The following is a 17,040-nucleotide window of genomic DNA, read 5'->3' on the forward strand; positions in this document are numbered from 1 at the left end:
TGAAGTCTGGACTGCTTGCACTGGGCCAGCGTGCCTTCTGTTAATTATCCTGTTACCTAAACAAGTAAAACGACGCTTTACGTTCTAGTTAGTGTTAAACCTGAGCCGTACGAGTTCTCTATTAACAATTACTGGCATTCCAAGCACTATTCCCACATTTACATAAGGGCATGGCACGCAGGTCGCAGGGCGCAAGCAGGGTGAGTCATGAGGAGGTGCTTGCTGGAGCCTTCTTTACAGACTACGTGACCGCCTCGAGTTTGCCCGCTTGATGCCCTCCCAAGGCCTGCCTGTAGATCTCTCAAAATGTAGCTTTGTTCCAAGAGGCTTTGAATCTCCCTCTACTCCACTGAATAGCAATAATGGGGTGGAGGGTGGACAGAGTACTTATGCATACCCAAGCCTCACCAGTCCCCCTGTCTCCTCAGGCCCCAGCAATCATGAGTACAGACGCCGAGATGGCCATTTTTGGAGAAGCTGCTCCCTACCTCCGAAAACCAGAGAAGGAGAGGATTGAGGATCAGAACCGCCCATTCGACTCTAAGAAAGCCTGCTTTGCTGTGGACGAGAAAGAAATGTATGTGAAGGGCATGATCCAGAGCAGGGAAAATGACAAAGTCATCGTCAAGACACTAGACGACCGGGTAAGTGTTGCTCTTGAGCAGTAGCAGCCTCACTTTCCTTGGGAGCAGACTACTAGAGATTGCATGCTGGTCCATAACAATCTGGAGAGAGAACAAAACTTACGTTTGGCCCTTCTGTGGTGGAAGAGTGAGATAGGCTGCCTGCCATTACCACACCTTGGCTTCTGCTCCTTTAAGGATTTGGGATGGAAGGTTTTGCCTAGTGGAAAAGAGATTGGTCTATTTAAAGAAGAAAGTGATACTGACTGTCGCCTGCTGGGCCAAGTCCATACAAGCTCTAGGCTGTAGGACTCTGACAGCGCAGGCTCAGGGACCTCATTGGTTTGGAGTGGGTCATCACAATCTACTCTTGAGTTCAACCCTTGTTGGACTTGTCAGATCTCTGCCATCGTGGCAGTCTCTGGCAAATCTATGCCAGCTAAGGCACCCACTTGCCTGGTTTACCATCTAGTGTGAGGGATGCGTGTCAGGGAGGAACACTGCTTCTAACGAAGGCACAGTAAACAGATCTTGTCTACATTTTTTTTATCATCAACCTTAACCTCAGATTCTAGCTCCTTTTCACTGAACTATGGAAAATAAAAACACGTCTTCGGTCATTCTCAGAGTCCCCCCACCTTCAGAACTGTGCCCCGTTTTCACAACCTTACAGAGAGTCACCCTAGACTCACTGCCGTTCTGGTGAACCTACCAAGAAACGAGTGGCAGTCCCTAAAGCGTCAGAATGCAGAGACCTTCTCTGTCCCTGTGGGCTATCTTGGGTGTCTCTCTATAGGCTCGGGTGTTGAGACAGAAGGCCTTCCTTCCTTGTGAACTTTAGCCCCCACCAGCAAGCCTCCTTCCCTTAACCTCAAAGCTCTTCTGAGAACTTCGGTTTTAGGAGAATTAAAGGTAGCAAACATTCGTGGGTCTTTCTTCTGCCCTACTTTCTGTGTCCCCCGAGAATGAAGCGGAGAACCAATTATATGCTTTAGCAGGAAGCAAAGGTGGAAGCAACATGGAGAGGTGAAATTCAGTAATTACCTCCAAATACTTTTCAGCCACAAACCATCATACCTGTCCAAATGCGTCACTATGACAGCAGAGAGAGAAGCAATTATCAGAGCTCTGAAGAAACGGGAGAAAAGAAATGGGGCATGAGATGGGGCACTGAGCAAGGCTCCGGGGATTTCTTTCTAGAGACAACTTTAATGAAGATATTCCAAAGAAGCCTACATATGCAGGGTATTGAGAAGGGAAAGCACAGAACTCAGGAGAAAATTCTTTCTAATCTTTGTCTCGTCACAGCACTCAGAGCAACAGGTTAAATCAAGGCAACTTGTCTTGCTTTTCAACTATCTTAAGCCCGATCTTGCAATTCTGAGGGCCAAACTGCTCTTTAGTTTTATACATCTGATGCCCTTTTCTGGCACACACAATGCCAGGATGCCTGAGGACCCAGACCAGAAACAGATTAACCAAGGAATGTTACTGCCAGGTCATCTCTGGGCATGGAAATGATCCATTAAGTTACTATGGCAATTCCATGATGACAGTGCAGTATCCCACTACGCCACCTGCCCTAGGAGAGCACAGGTCATTGGTTCTGCATCCATCACTTGCTTTTCCTTGTTCCACCCAGGAACTCACTCTGAACAGTGACCAGGTATTCCCCATGAACCCCCCTAAGTTTGACAAGATCGAGGACATGGCCATGATGACCCACCTGCACGAGCCCGCCGTGCTGTATAACCTCAAAGAGCGATACGCAGCCTGGATGATCTACGTGAGAATCTTTTGATCTCTTTCTATTTCGCTTATTTCTCTGAGGAAAAACAAGAGCCTACATCTTTTGAATTTCCCACAGACCTATTCAGGCCTCTTCTGCGTCACCGTCAACCCCTACAAGTGGCTGCCGGTGTACAACCCCGAGGTGGTGGCGGCCTACCGAGGCAAAAAGCGCCAGGAGGCTCCGCCCCACATCTTCTCCATCTCTGACAACGCCTACCAGTTCATGCTGACTGGTGAGTGAGCCCTTGGATTCAAATGACTGTAAGCCATTATTGGCCAAGTACTTGGGCCCTTTGCGGACCTCGTTCATTTGAACACCATAGGGGTTGGTATGAATTTGGGAGTGTCAAGAGACTTGGGGTGACTGACCAAGGGCGTGGCACCTTTCATTACAGTAGTCACTGTGGAGGGCAAAGCCAGGGGTCCTAGATGAGGCACCCAAACTTGCGCTTATTCAGGGGATTGTGGGACACAAGGACACTGCTACCTCATACCTCCCCATTTGCCCTTTTATGGGTACATACTAACCACCAACCACTTAAGGAATGCCAAGTTCGAGAGGTACAGCTCGCTCCTCTGATCCTTCCCGAGACGTAGACACTTGGTGCCACTGCCACACCACTAGGCCTCCGGGTACTCATCTGCTTCACCTTCACCTGACTTGATTTACCACAGATACAGGACATCTCCTTCCTCTCTGTCTTCATCTTTCCCTGGTGTTCTCCCTATGGGCATGGCTTCACTTGTTCCTACACTACAGAGGCATGTGATGTGGATCAGGCCTCAGCCTGTTCCAGTCTGACCTCATCTTTAAGATTCTCCGAGTCTCATTTACATTTTATTTCCAAATGAGGTCACAGTCTGAGGTTAGGACTTCAATATATGGATTTTAGTGTGCCATAATTCTGTTCACACGCTTTCATAAATGGAAAAATCAGTCTTACTTTGTGCAAGTAGAAAATCAAGACCAAAAAATTGAGATGACATTCAATCAGCTAAAAGTTATGGCCTCCCAACAGTTCAGGACCCAAAGCTTGCTTCCCTCGTTAAAAGAAATAGGAGAACATCCCAGCAAGGGTTTCAGATCTACAGACATAGATAGATAGCCTTTACACTGTGGGGTTCGTTGCTCAAGCATCCCACTTTCAGGGAATCTGCAAAACTCTCCAACAATGATCAGACAAGCCTACTCCACAGTCCCTAGCAAACGGCAAAGGTGTGTTCTCAGAGTCCTTACAGGGTTGCTTATTTTTAAACTCATCTTTTACTAATGAGTTTGGTTTTGCTTGTTTCTGTGTTTCTAGATCGAGACAATCAGTCCATCCTGATCACGTAAGTAGCCGTGTCCTCGTCACGATGGCTTCGAACTGGGTACCTTCTCTTCCACTTTTCCTTTATCCCACTTACTTTTTAATTGACAGTGGAGAATCCGGGGCCGGGAAGACTGTGAACACCAAGCGTGTTATCCAGTACTTTGCCACCATTGCAGTCACGGGAGACAAGAAGAAAGAGCAGCAGCCAGGCAAAATGCAGGTGAGGGGTACTGCGCACCAAAGGCTTGTTGGAATAAACACACCTCAAATATTAGGTGAATGCCAAGAATATGAAGAAGGTACGCACAGCAGAGACAGCCCACTGGGATGGTCTTGTTTGTCCCCAGACATTTTTCTGTAACTGGAGTACTGTGCAATTCAATGAAAAGGCCCACCAGGACCTGACAACTCAGTTTAATTCTGACACAAGCTTCAGGGACATAGCATTGCACCTGACAAGTTAAGGGCTCAGGCTCACAAGCCCCAGTTCACACTACCTGTATGTACATCTAACCAACTTCTTTTAAGTAAAGAGTCCCTGCTATCTCTTCTGCTGCTGCAGTGGCTCACAGAACTCAGGGACTATGTCCCCTACATTTATTGGTTGAGAGGGAAGAGGTGCACAGAGTACTGTACTGGAAGAGGCGTCTGGAGTCTCCACGCCCTTTCTGAGCATCCCTTCTCCCGGCAAGTCCTCCCCAACACCGGGTTCACCAATCTAGAAGCTTTCCAAACTCCTTTGGTTAGGGGATTCTTACACAGGTTCCATTAGTTAGCTATCAGTGGCCAGTTCAGTCTTCATACTTGCCCCCTAAATCCCCAATCCTCTAAACATACAAAACCCTTGAATGGAGCTGAGGCTTCAGCTCCCAGTCGCTATGAACACCAGACCAGACCACAGCAATCACATCACATTACACCACTTCAGAGACCCCAAGAATTTCAGAAGGTTTGTGCCAGGAAATTACATGAAGCTCAAGTTACATATCTCTGCCTAAATCACAGTCACGTGGGGAACATGGCAAGGATTGGCACTATGTGGACCTGGGCGGGGCGGGGGGGAGGTGTCTAGAATCTGCCACAGCCAGGTGACTACAATGCTACTCTACTAAAAGTCTCAGCCCAGAGACTACCCAGGTGGGCTGTCCACACCCCAGTTCTGACCACTAGTTGGGTGACATCCCTCCCTGGAATCTGCCCAGGTCACCCACAGTTTCCAGTCACCAAACACCCATCCAAGAAGAAAGCCTGAAGTCCTCAACTTCCTGTCTTCGCTTGTTACTAGGGAACTCTAGAGGATCAGATCATCCAAGCCAATCCCCTGCTGGAGGCCTTTGGAAATGCCAAGACCGTGAGGAATGACAACTCATCCAGATTTGTAAGACCCAGATCAGTTTTCAGAAGCACTTTTAAAAGCAAACGTTGATTGACTTAGCCACAGGACCCTTAATATAACCCAAATTAGAAAACTTGACCTCCTGCAAGCCAGAAGACCCTGGGAGGAGGGGCAGCTAGTGAAGGCAGGAGAGGAGACTAGAAACAGAAAACGGCTTGTATTGCCAATACTTAAGGATAGATTCCATCCTCCAGAATTTTACTTTCGATTAGCTCAACCAAAGAAGTATTTACTTCCACGCTGACAAATAAGTAAACATTGGTTCCTCCATGTAACTTCTTTGGCCAGGGGAACCAGGGCTCAGAGGTGAAGCTGTGAAAATCACAAGCATTCCATACACTTCCCTAGCTGGGCAGCCTCAAGTTCACATCCCATAATCTTCCCACAGAGACTAAATGGGTACTGATTAGAAAGTGGGTTGTAAATGGAGGTTTCACTGTCCCACCCCGTACTATAGCTGCTTCTAAATAATCACTCAGAGGCTTAATATTAATTACAGAATGTTTGACCTATAGTCAGGCTTATTACTAACTAGCTCTTACTTCTAAATTAACCCATTTCTATTCAACTAAGTATTGTCACATGGTTGTGGCTTTTACCAGTCTTCTGGCATCTTTCTTTCTGGGTAACTGCTGGGGTCTCCCCCAACTCCACCTTCTCTCTCCCAGTATTCAGTTTTGCTTCCCACCTAGCTATATTCTGCCTTGCTGTAGGCTTTTATTGTCAACCAATGAGAGCAACATATATTCACAGCATATAGAAAGAAGGGCTATCCCACAGCAGTGGGTGCATCTGTCAGAGACTGTGGCATTGATCCCTGACTCTTCCTTTTTTGGCTATACCCTTTGAACTCAGCTCACTGCCCCATGCACACCTGTCTTCCTGGGTAGACAGCTAAGCCCCTGCCCCTCTGGTGGGGAATGTGGGTGTCTGTTAGATGTGTTATACACACCTGGATCAAGTCAGTTGTTATGTTGACCTTAAGTAAAGACACTGCCTTTGGGAACTCTGCCTGGGTGCACCCACTTAGCCCTGAGGTCTCTCACTTGGTCCTGATTCAGACTCACGATCACATCAGTCTACTTTCTACCATCCAGACATTTATAAGCTGAGGGGTGACTGATATTGTCCCCCATTAAGTTACTGAATACTGAAGAGTTCTCTAACTTTTCATAGACTGAGAAACTTTTGAAGACTAAACACATTCCATACTGTATAAGGAAACAAATATGCCAAGACTTTTGCCCTCAAATTCACTCACAGTGTGGTACAGTATCAATTAAGTAGACGATGTAAGAAAGAAGTATATGGATTGTGTGTACATGCTATCATTGTAAATTATACATATATAATTTCATAAATTGTCATATAAATAATACATAAATATTTTGTTTATGTCACATTTGGTATATAGTGTGTGTGAGAGACAGAGAGAGAAAGAGAGAGAGAGAGAGAGAGAGAGAGAGAGAGAGAGAGATCAAAAAAGGGAATAGCACAGACTCTGAGTTGTTCATTTGGGAGCCTGGGAGGCTAGCCTGCGACTGGGCCTGGAAGATGGCCTGTAAAACTGTGAGAAAATCTTGGAAGTAGCCTCCAGAGGTAAAACAGAAATCAGACAGACATCTACAAATTCTAACATGTTAGGAAGAGTGTGAGAAGCCAGGTATGAGAGCAAGGAGGCATTCAAGACTAGTGTGATCCTAAGCAGAGAAGTCAGAAAGTGAGCCTGTGGGTTTCCCCCAGAGATACAGGAACAGGATCAGCACTTTGGGAAAGATGCTCACAGCCTTGGAAGACACAACTTGGAGTATGGGTGTCAGGGATGCAGAGGGCAAGGAAGTGGCTTTGCTTCTGGCATCAGTCCCAACCTCACACCCCTACCCACTTTCTACCCACCTCTCAGAGGATCAGAGACAGCATAAATAAAATAACTTGTTTGTCAACCTGCTGTTGCACAGGGGAAATTCATTCGGATACACTTTGGAGCCACAGGGAAGCTAGCATCAGCGGACATTGAAACCTGTGAGTCCACACAATGTACAAAAATAATGCTTAGCTAAAGGCATAACTTAGGAACCTGCAATCTCAGCTTTTGCTGTTGTTGTTGTTGTTGCTACTTTAGATCTCCTGGAAAAATCCAGAGTGACATTCCAGTTATCCAGTGAAAGAAGTTACCACATTTTTTACCAAATCATGTCCAACAAGAAGCCAGAACTAATTGGTAAGCTCTGGAGATGTTGTTCATAGCTTCTCCATCAGCAGTGGAAACAGTACCCAGACTGAGTGCTGCCTGATGAGTTAAAACACCTTCATCTTTTTCAGACTTGCTTCTGATTTCAACCAACCCCTTCGACTTCCCCTTCGTGAGCCAAGGAGAGGTCACAGTAGCCAGCATTGATGACAGCGAGGAACTGTTGGCAACTGATGTAAGCATGTGTTTATTTGTTTGCATAGAGCATTACAGTGTTCATGAGCTGAGAGGCATCTTAATGTGCTCACTAGAAAATGGAGATCAAATGAGGATCCAGAGATACTAGCTGATTAGACTTACAGATTGTCCCAAGCCCACGCCACAATACTTCAAAATGGGAATCCATAAAGTTCTACAAAGCAGGCTCCCAGTTCTACTCTCTGCCATTTTGATGCAAATCTCTTTTTGGCATTTATAATGCTTGTGAACATTATTTGGAAATTTTCAGCCTGTAGAAAAGTATAAAGCAGCAAAACAAAAGAAACCAAACCCCTCCAACCTGCTGTGACTGTTCCATTTTCCCTTCTGCCTTCACTCCAGACTCACTACCTCCTCAGCACACAGGGAAGACAGGTAACCTTCTATCTCTGGGGATTCTCTGCAGATCTAACCATCATAACAGTAATAACTAAATGTGTTGAGAACTGTCACATCACAGAGACAATGAGCTTTACTTTCATTTTTGACTTAAGTATTAAAAGTGTCTTTGACATGGGTGTCACAATTCCCTCATTTCATGGGTGTAGAAAGCTGACTCTTAGAAGAATCTTTACAGAAAAGACACAACTTTCCTGCAGATACACAAGGTCTGTCTGTAAATGCAAACATGTTTAGACCCAAGTGTACCCAACCAGGAGTGGGGTCTGTCTCCATTTTTGCTGACCCCACCCTCACAGAAACTTCAAAAGCTATGGAAATGAGTCCTGTCCTTCCTCAGGACACATCTAGCACCTGCCACCTTTACCTTTATTTTGTAATGTTTTCAGCTAACACTGATTGCCTAAGGCAAGTAGAAATGCTTATATAATCAAATAAACCAAAGGTGATGGTTTCCCCAGTCTTCAGCTGGAGGAACACAAAGAAGAGTCAGGTTGGGGCTGGAGAGATGGCTCAGAGGTTAAGAGCATTGCCTGATCTTCCAAAGGTCCTGAGTTCAATTCCCAGCAACCACATGGTGGCTCACAACCATCTGTAATGGGGTCTGGTGCCTTCTTCTGGCCTGCAGGCATACATGCAGACAGAATATTGTATACATAATAAATAAAAAAAGAAGAGTCAGGTTCATAATTGAGGCCTTCTTGATTTTTTGGTTTTGTCATTTGAAGAATTTATGAGCAAAAGGGTTTTGAAATCAAATGAGCAAACACTAGATCCAGACTAGATCTTATCCCCATCCCATGACATCTTCTCTATAGGACTCTAGACAGGTTCTTACCCTCAGAGGATCCTACTTCTTCACTCACAAGTCTCTTTATATATAAGATCTGTGAACATGAGGATGCACACACACACATTTATACTTACATAAGAACATCTATAAACCTACAAGGTATTATGTGGACTTAATAAGATAATATATGGATAATGCCTCATCTAATACCTTATATAAAAGGGGAACTCTATAAAAATGTGTCCTTTACTCATCTGAAAATTGGTAATATCTCTGCTGACCTTCCTTCCCAGGGCTAATATTCCATAGTGCAATTTCTAAGTAATGTACAACTCTGTGAATTCCATATTACAATGAAAAACTGAAACTTTTGGGGACGATTTCTCCAGCACTGCCTATGCAGTTTTCTTTCTCTGGTGTTATATAGTGGTTTTCAAAACCTTCATTCAGAAAATAATCCATTTACATGTAGTGGGAAAGATCATAGCCAGTTCTTATCTGATGAAAGAAAATAAATACTTCCTCCTCTTCCTATAATCTCCATTCACCTAAACAGACATATTTAAAACTGGGTTTTAGCCTTTAATGCAACACATCACGTATTCATATGCTTATGTAATTTATGCATAAATGGTGTTTCATATGATACACAAAAAGGATCCTGAGTCCCTTTTCTTCCTTCTAGAATGCCATTGACATCCTGGGTTTTAGCCCAGAGGAGAAAGTTGGCATCTACAAGCTGACAGGGGCTGTAATGCATTATGGGAACATGAAGTTCAAACAGAAGCAGAGAGAGGAACAGGCAGAGCCAGATGGCACCGAAGGTAACTGAACCTGAGGAGGAGAGTGGGGGTGGATTCCCCGCCATGATGCTCATGTGTGGTTCACGCTTATGTGAAATAAGCTTTTCTGCTCTTCCAAAATTATATACCTTGAATTTGAGTTGTTCAAGGCTCATTGCTCATGTCTTAAACAAGTCCACTCATTTCACTGAGTGTCAAATCGCCACCTACTCTCACCATCGAAGTGTGCCCGATTTTTAAGGAGGACTTGAATGAGTGGACTATTAGACTATTACTAAGTGAACTTCACTTTCTCTCTGTGTGTACTAATATCAATGTCCTGATAATTTGAACCAAAAATGAAAATCTCTGATAAAAAGGGAGTCAAGTTTTCTTCTTCCTGTTGCTGTCATTCCCACCCTGACATCTATTGAACTTGACTCTGAACCAAAGACTGGTAAACAACTCTTTCCTCTTTGTAATTCTCACCTGGCCACTCCCCACCTTACCTGGAGAAATCCTGCAAGTAAAGCTGAGGGAAGTAGGAAGAGAGGAAAGGCAACAGAACCCACACTACCCCATGTGGCCTATTCTTTGGCCCTTACTTCTTTCATGTGCATCCTAAAAATTCTTTGAATAAAGGGGTGAATAATTGTGGGTTACCCCTAATAATCCTATCTGTTGATTCCATCCCTGCAGTGTATGAATCTAGTTGGTTAAACCTGGAGGCATCAAGAAGGTTCTATAGGCAAGGCTTAAAGGTTAGGACGATCTAATGACCTTATCAGTGTGCTGTTAAGGCTCTCATGATTTCTTTCTTTCTGCCTGGATTAATCTCCCTTTTGCCGACTTAAAGTCATCTGATCAGTAGTATTACCATGGGTATGATAGCCTACCACACTCATAGACCCCACCCATGCTCAAGGGAAGATTGTACAAGATGTGCACCAGGGGCATGTGTGTCTTGGGACCCATCTTAGATGCCTGTCTATCTCAGTGGTGCATGGTGGAAGGAGAAACAAAATTCATAACAGGAAACATTTGACCCAGGACAATTATGGGGGCCTTTTTGGAGTAGAGGACAGTGAGTTGGACTGCAAAGGATGCTTAGGATTCTGAAAGATGCGGAGAGAGGCAGATACACTATGGTAAGCAAGGAGACAAGAGAGATGGTGTGTTGGGGACTGAGGAAGAGAGGAGATCCACTCTGGCTACAGAGAAAAGGATGTGCGGCAGATTTACATTTGGGAAGCTATGTAAACCATGGCCAATCCAAGTAGCAGGGGCATAAATCAGTCCGCGATCAGCCTACTTCAAACATGGAACTTTGGAGAAAATGCACCAGGATCTTCAACAAGCATGGATTGCATAGAAACACATTTTGATAGAGTCCCTGGCCCTGTCCTGCCCTAGCAATCATGTGCCTCGTGTTTACAGCAGAAAGAACCCCAACAAAAGAGACAGTGGGGAACTTAGTCAGGCACGAGCACCTATGATGATCATGCCAACCTGTGTATGCAAAGTAGGCATCCACCAAACACTAGGCATGCCCCCCAATAACCCTAAAACCCTAACACTATCACTAGTCTCCAATCTTGCAAACAGCAAAACTAAAACCTGGAGAAGCAAAAGCAAAATTCGGAGTCAGGCAATCCAGACTGGAGCCAGGCAGCCTGATCCTCTTTGCTACTGTACTGTTCCACAGCTGCTGAAAGCAAGGGAAAGGCCAGTGATTGGAGGACATGAGCCTGGGTTGATCAAGTATAAGAGTGATGAGCGATGAATAACTGGTCCCATCCACTTATGTGAGCAAAGCAAGAAGAGGTGATAGTTTGAGCAGAATAAAGTGTGCTTCTGACTGTTGATAAAGTACTTAACAAATGGTACCCTGGGATTTAGTGAACCTGCCTCCATTAGCAGTAACAAGATGAGAGTCCCAGCAGGGAAGGGTCTGCCTGGGAAGAGGCATTTCTCTGCCTTCTTGATGGGCTCAGCTAATGTCAGTAAATGTCCACAAAGTACACAAACCTAACTGCAGTCGTCATTGGCATTTTCCAGGCTTAGATATTGAGGGACTCCTACCACCACCATGTCATAGTTTGCCTTCTGTTGCTCTGATAAAAGCCATGATCAAAAGCAATCCAGGGGAGGAGGGGGTTTATTTGCCTTACAGGTTAGTTGCCAATGAGAGAAGTCAAAGCAGGAACTCAAGGCAGAAACCCAGAGGCAGGAACTAAAGCAGAGACCATGGGGGTAAGCCACTTCCTGGCGTTATCCCAGACTCATGGTCAACTACCTATCTTAGACAACCCAGGGCCACCTGCATAGCAGTGGCACCACCTGCAGTAAGCTCTGCCCTCCTTATCAATTTGCAATCAAGAAAATGATTGTCCACAAGACACGGTCACAGACCAGTCGATGAAGGCAATGCCTTGTTTATTATTGCTTCCACCGTGTCTAATTTGTGTCAAGCAGACAGAAATTAGGCAGCATACATACACTAAAGCCCTCTGCAGCTGAACTCCCCTGTACAAACTGTGGTAGTATTTGTGTACAACTGATGCACACCCTCTAGTGTACTGTAAATCATCTATAGATGACTTTAACATCTGATACACTGGAAATAGCCAAGCTATATTGCTCAGTCCAGAGGCAGGTTTTTTTTTGTTGTTGTTGTTTTTTTTTTTTTTTTTTTTTTGAGACAAGATCTCACTAAGTAGCCCTGGCTAGTCTAAAACACACTATATAGATCAGGCTAGCCTAAAATTCACAGAGCTCCACTTAACTCTGTCTCTTGGGTACTAGAATTAAGGATGTGAGCCACCATGACTGGCAATACAATTATTTTTTTAACACTACTTCTACTTTTGGGGGTGTGGGGGTGTTATACGTGTTAGGGTCCCTGTGTTGACGTCTGAGGACAACTTGAAGGATTTAGTTCTCATCTTTCATTGCATGAGTCCTGGAGATCAGACCCAGGTCATTAGGCCGGGCAGAAAGCACCCTTACCTGCCGAGCTGTCTAGAGAGCCCAGATGTAATTCTTTTTCTTAGCATTTTTAATTCATGGCTGGTGGGCCTACGGGTGTTATTATGTAACTAATATATTTTTGGTTTGGGGACTTTCAGTTTGGGGAATTTTTGTTGTTGTTGTTTCAATCATTGTTGTTGATTTGAGACAGGATCTCTTCATGTAGTCCTGACGGTCCTGGAGCTTGCATAAAGACCAGGCTGGCCTAACCTCATAGAGTTCTGCCTGTCTCTGACTCCCAAGTTCTGTGACAAACGGGGTATGCCACCATGCCCAGATGACTAACATGTTAATGAAGCTGAAATATTAGTAGGTCAAAAATAAGTCAAAAAACATATTGTCTGGGCATGTACTTGGAAGGTGGTAGAGCGCTTGCAAGCCAAAAGCCCTGGATGATACCTTCAATACCTAGGAAGGAAAACACAAGCTTACTGTGTGTAAAGCTTGCACCTAGGAGATCAATCGGGAGTTATTGAGAACAAAAGGTCCCTGGACTATGGGTTGAAGCTTCTCAGGCAAGTCCAGCCCTGGTAACACAAGAGAATACAGAGACTTCACAAAGGACTAAGAGACGTGTTTCTGGGAGGCCGCTGGGCTAACTGGACAGCCCAGTGACTTCTGCTTCTGTACAGCACCGTGTCTTCTCTTTCCTCAGTGGCTGACAAAGCTGGGTACCTGATGGGACTGAATTCTGCAGAGATGCTGAAAGGCCTGTGCTGTCCGAGAGTGAAGGTTGGAAATGAGTATGTCACCAAAGGACAGAACGTCCAGCAGGTAACAGAGACTCTCAGAATCCAGCTGACTTAGCTGGCCTGCTATCTGAATTGTGTCCGCGGCATTCTTCCAGTGACGTCTGGAAAGTAGTATAAACTGACTTCAACATCAAGGTGGGAATTATCCTTAGATCTCAGAGGTGACCCAAGGGATGCCGATGCAGACATGCTCACTAGGTACTATGAGGGCTAGTACCCAGGAAATGAAGGCTGGGCTGCCTCTCTCTGACTCCCTTGGGGGTTCCACATACTATCAGCTCTCTCCTCTAGTGTGTCTCTCTCCATCCCTCCCACCTGAGACCTCCCTTAGACTTTTCAAACTTAAGCCTCTTTCCACCTGAAATTCAGGCCACCGTCTTCTGATCCCAATTCCAAATCTTATCAAGAAGCACTAATTCATCCAACCTACATCAAGGCTTCTTCTCTCAATGAAGCATGGCCAGGGCTGTCATGTGCTATAACCATGGCTACTAAGAAACTATGTTCTTATCTGGGCAGTGGTAGCACATGCCTTTAATCCCAGCAGAGGCAGGCAGATCTCTGTGAGTTCAAGACCAGCCTGGTCTACAAGAGCTAGTTCCAGGACAAGCTCCAAAGCTATAAAGAAACCCTATCTTGAAGAATAAAAAATAAAACAACCCCCCCCCAAAAAAACAATAGAAACTATGTTCTTAGTGGAATTGTTCTTAGAGAAAGGAGACTCTCATGAGCTAGACAGATGTATTAAGAAATCTTTAATAAGATACTGAATGATGTGAAATTGTCAGCGTTCAACTACTTTTGACTATCATGATGTCAGTTTCATGCTTCAACTTAATGTAACCAATGAGTGTGGAATCATGACTTAACATGGATGTTAAATGGATGGTCCTTTCTCAAGGTGACCAACTCAGTGGGTGCCCTGGCCAAAGCCGTCTATGAGAAGATGTTCCTGTGGATGGTCACCCGCATCAACCAGCAGCTGGACACCAAGCAGCCCAGGCAGTACTTCATCGGGGTCTTGGACATTGCTGGCTTTGAGATCTTTGATGTGAGCTATTTAGACAAATGACTGGCTTACTCTGCTTAGCTCTGCTTCCAAATTCACTCACAGGGATTTTTCAGACTTAAATTCTTCCATTTTGCACCCAGTTCAACAGCCTGGAGCAGCTGTGCATCAACTTCACCAACGAGAAACTGCAGCAGTTCTTCAACCACCACATGTTCGTGCTGGAGCAGGAGGAGTACAAGAAGGAAGGCATCGAGTGGGAGTTCATCGACTTCGGGATGGACCTGGCCGCCTGCATCGAGCTCATCGAGAAGGTAGGGATAGACTTTCTATCTCTTTCTTTCTTTCTTTCTTTCTTTCTTTCTTTCTTTCTTCCTTCCTTCCTTCCTTCCTTCCTTCCTTCCTTCTTTCCTTTCCTCCTTTCTTTCCTCCCTCCCTCTCTCCCTTCATCCTTCCTTTTTTTCTCCCTCCCTCCCTCCCTCCCTCCCTCCCTCCCTCCCTCCCTCCCTCCCTCTCTCTCTTCCTCTATGGTGGGCACCCACTTTGCTCCTCTTCTCCTTTGGATAGCATCCTCCTTACAGAGAGGGTAAGCTTAGAAAGAGGGAGATTCAGAAAGCACTCAGAGCTGTTGTCACACCTAAGGAGGCACCTGAGTGGTTAAAATACAAGACTACAAACATGTCAGTGAAATCCCAGCATGCATTGTGGCATCTCTTACCTACTGACATGGCCCTAAATTCAAAGAGGACAGGCCAGGGACAGTGCCATTCTTAGTGGGAAGCTACTGTGAAAACAAAGGACGACGTTAACTTTTAACAAGGGACTTCCATGATAGACCTGCTGGTACATTCCTATTATCCCATCACCTGAGAATCTGAAACGGGGGGATTATTAGTTGCAGACTAATCTATGCAGCAAAACTCCATTCTTAGTACCTACCACTGTTCTGTGGCTGCATCAAACGCACCAGGAGCTTTGCTATGGCAGCTCACATTCCAGTACTCTTAGCACCACGATAGTGGCACCAAAGGAGTCACCAGGATGGCCTCTTAACCGTAAAGACATCATCTCTGTCATCCTCCTCCTAGCCGATGGGCATCTTCTCCATCCTGGAAGAGGAGTGCATGTTCCCCAAGGCAACAGACACCTCCTTCAAGAACAAGCTGTACGACCAGCACCTAGGAAAATCCAACAACTTCCAGAAGCCCAAGCCAGCCAAAGGCAAGGCAGAAGCCCACTTCTCCCTCGTTCACTATGCGGGCACTGTGGACTACAACATCGCAGGCTGGCTGGACAAGAACAAGGACCCCCTGAATGAGACCGTGGTGGGGCTCTACCAGAAATCTTCCCTGAAGCTGTTATCCTTCCTCTTTTCCAACTATGCTGGTGCAGAAGCAGGTGAGATTTTTTTCTTCCTCATGGAAAGTCCTGTGTAATTTTTTACACCCTAAAGCTGCTCATAGATAAATCAGCCCAACATGAGCTTCAAGTTTTCACCTCCATTTTTCTTCCTCTTATTTCTCATGCTCCTCTTAAAACAGTGAGCTCTGTGGAGGTAAACTGGGCTCTAAACTGGGTAGACTGGATAGGGTAGTCAATACTTTATTGTTTAATAATTTTTTTAAAAAAAAACTAAGGTGTAATAGAAATACAATAAAATTAGTGCTTAAAGAGTTCAGTAGGGTTTCTTGTACATTTATAATGTAGGGCAATCATCACTCCAGCACTCGGGAGGCAGAGGCAGGCGGATCTCTGTGAGTTCGAGACCAACCTGGTCTTCAAGAGCTAGTTCCAGGACAGGCTCCAAAACCACAGAGAAACCCTGTCTCGAAAAACCAAAAAAAAAAAAAAAAAAAAAGAATATCTTAATCATCCTATAATCTATATGTAATCTCTCACCATTCCTGTGTCTGGGTCCTGGAAACCTCTGTTCTACCCTCCGTCTCTATGGATTATTTTCTCAAAGTTGGGTCAGGGTGTCTGTCTTCTCACTTAGTGATAATACCAAGACATTAGTATAAGAACCTGTGCAGTTATGGACTTTGGAACTCCCTATCTAGCTGAGGCTAGTTGAACTTGTGGTTAGCCTTTGACATTTCATAGAAGTGGAGTCAGATGTGATGAAGTCTTTCAGTCAGCGTAGCAACAGAGCATCTGACACCGATTGCCAAGGTTCCCAGTCCACTCGCACTCGGTGTGCTAACAGGTGTGACACACTAAACAACCGCCCAAGAGCTAGTTATAAAGTATTGACCATTTAAACGCATGCATTTATTAGTTAATCTCTTTGATTTAAAATGCATGCAAGATAATGACATACTTTTAAAAAGTTAATGTTTAGTTATTCTCTGGGCAGAGAATTATAATAAATGAGCACAATTTAAACTCGAATGATGAAATGGTTTTCTTTGGTACCTCTAACTGTCTCATCGGGCAGCCTCACTTAGGGACAGTGTCAAGATTAGTAGAAGAACCTGCGGGTCTGACAACAGACTTTCTGGCCTTTCCTCTCTGACCCAAGTATACATTCCTGTCTGTCCCTGTGGACAGAGAGAGACAAATGACAGGAGCACAAGGAAGAGAGAGGGAATATTTTCCCCCAAGCTGAACTGTGATTAAATTTCAGAGGCTAAATGGAAAAGAGAGCCATTCTGTAAAACCAGACCAAACACCACTGATTTCAAGCTGAGATAATGAATTAGG

General features: G+C 44.9%; 1 protein-coding gene across 1 annotated transcript in view; it reads left to right on the top strand.

Annotated features, from left to right (window-relative positions):
* Positions 1-440: 440 nt before the first annotated feature.
* The window catches only part of Myh13 (myosin heavy chain 13), a 46,710-nt gene continuing 30,110 nt past the window's right edge, over positions 441-17,040 (top strand). Inside the window, exons 1-14 of the mRNA XM_057773934.1 lie at positions 441-644; positions 2,266-2,409; positions 2,491-2,647; positions 3,719-3,746; positions 3,836-3,947; positions 5,013-5,105; positions 7,082-7,145; positions 7,246-7,344; positions 7,446-7,549; positions 9,450-9,588; positions 13,232-13,350; positions 14,230-14,379; positions 14,481-14,651; positions 15,426-15,735. Coding sequence (XP_057629917.1) covers positions 441-644; positions 2,266-2,409; positions 2,491-2,647; positions 3,719-3,746; positions 3,836-3,947; positions 5,013-5,105; positions 7,082-7,145; positions 7,246-7,344; positions 7,446-7,549; positions 9,450-9,588; positions 13,232-13,350; positions 14,230-14,379; positions 14,481-14,651; positions 15,426-15,735 — 1,894 coding nt within the window. The remainder of the gene's footprint in view (positions 645-2,265; positions 2,410-2,490; positions 2,648-3,718; positions 3,747-3,835; positions 3,948-5,012; positions 5,106-7,081; positions 7,146-7,245; positions 7,345-7,445; positions 7,550-9,449; positions 9,589-13,231; positions 13,351-14,229; positions 14,380-14,480; positions 14,652-15,425; positions 15,736-17,040) is intronic.

The sequence above is a fragment of the Chionomys nivalis genome, chromosome 7, assembly GCF_950005125.1.
Source record: "Chionomys nivalis chromosome 7, mChiNiv1.1, whole genome shotgun sequence".
NCBI lineage: Eukaryota > Metazoa > Chordata > Mammalia > Rodentia > Cricetidae > Chionomys > Chionomys nivalis.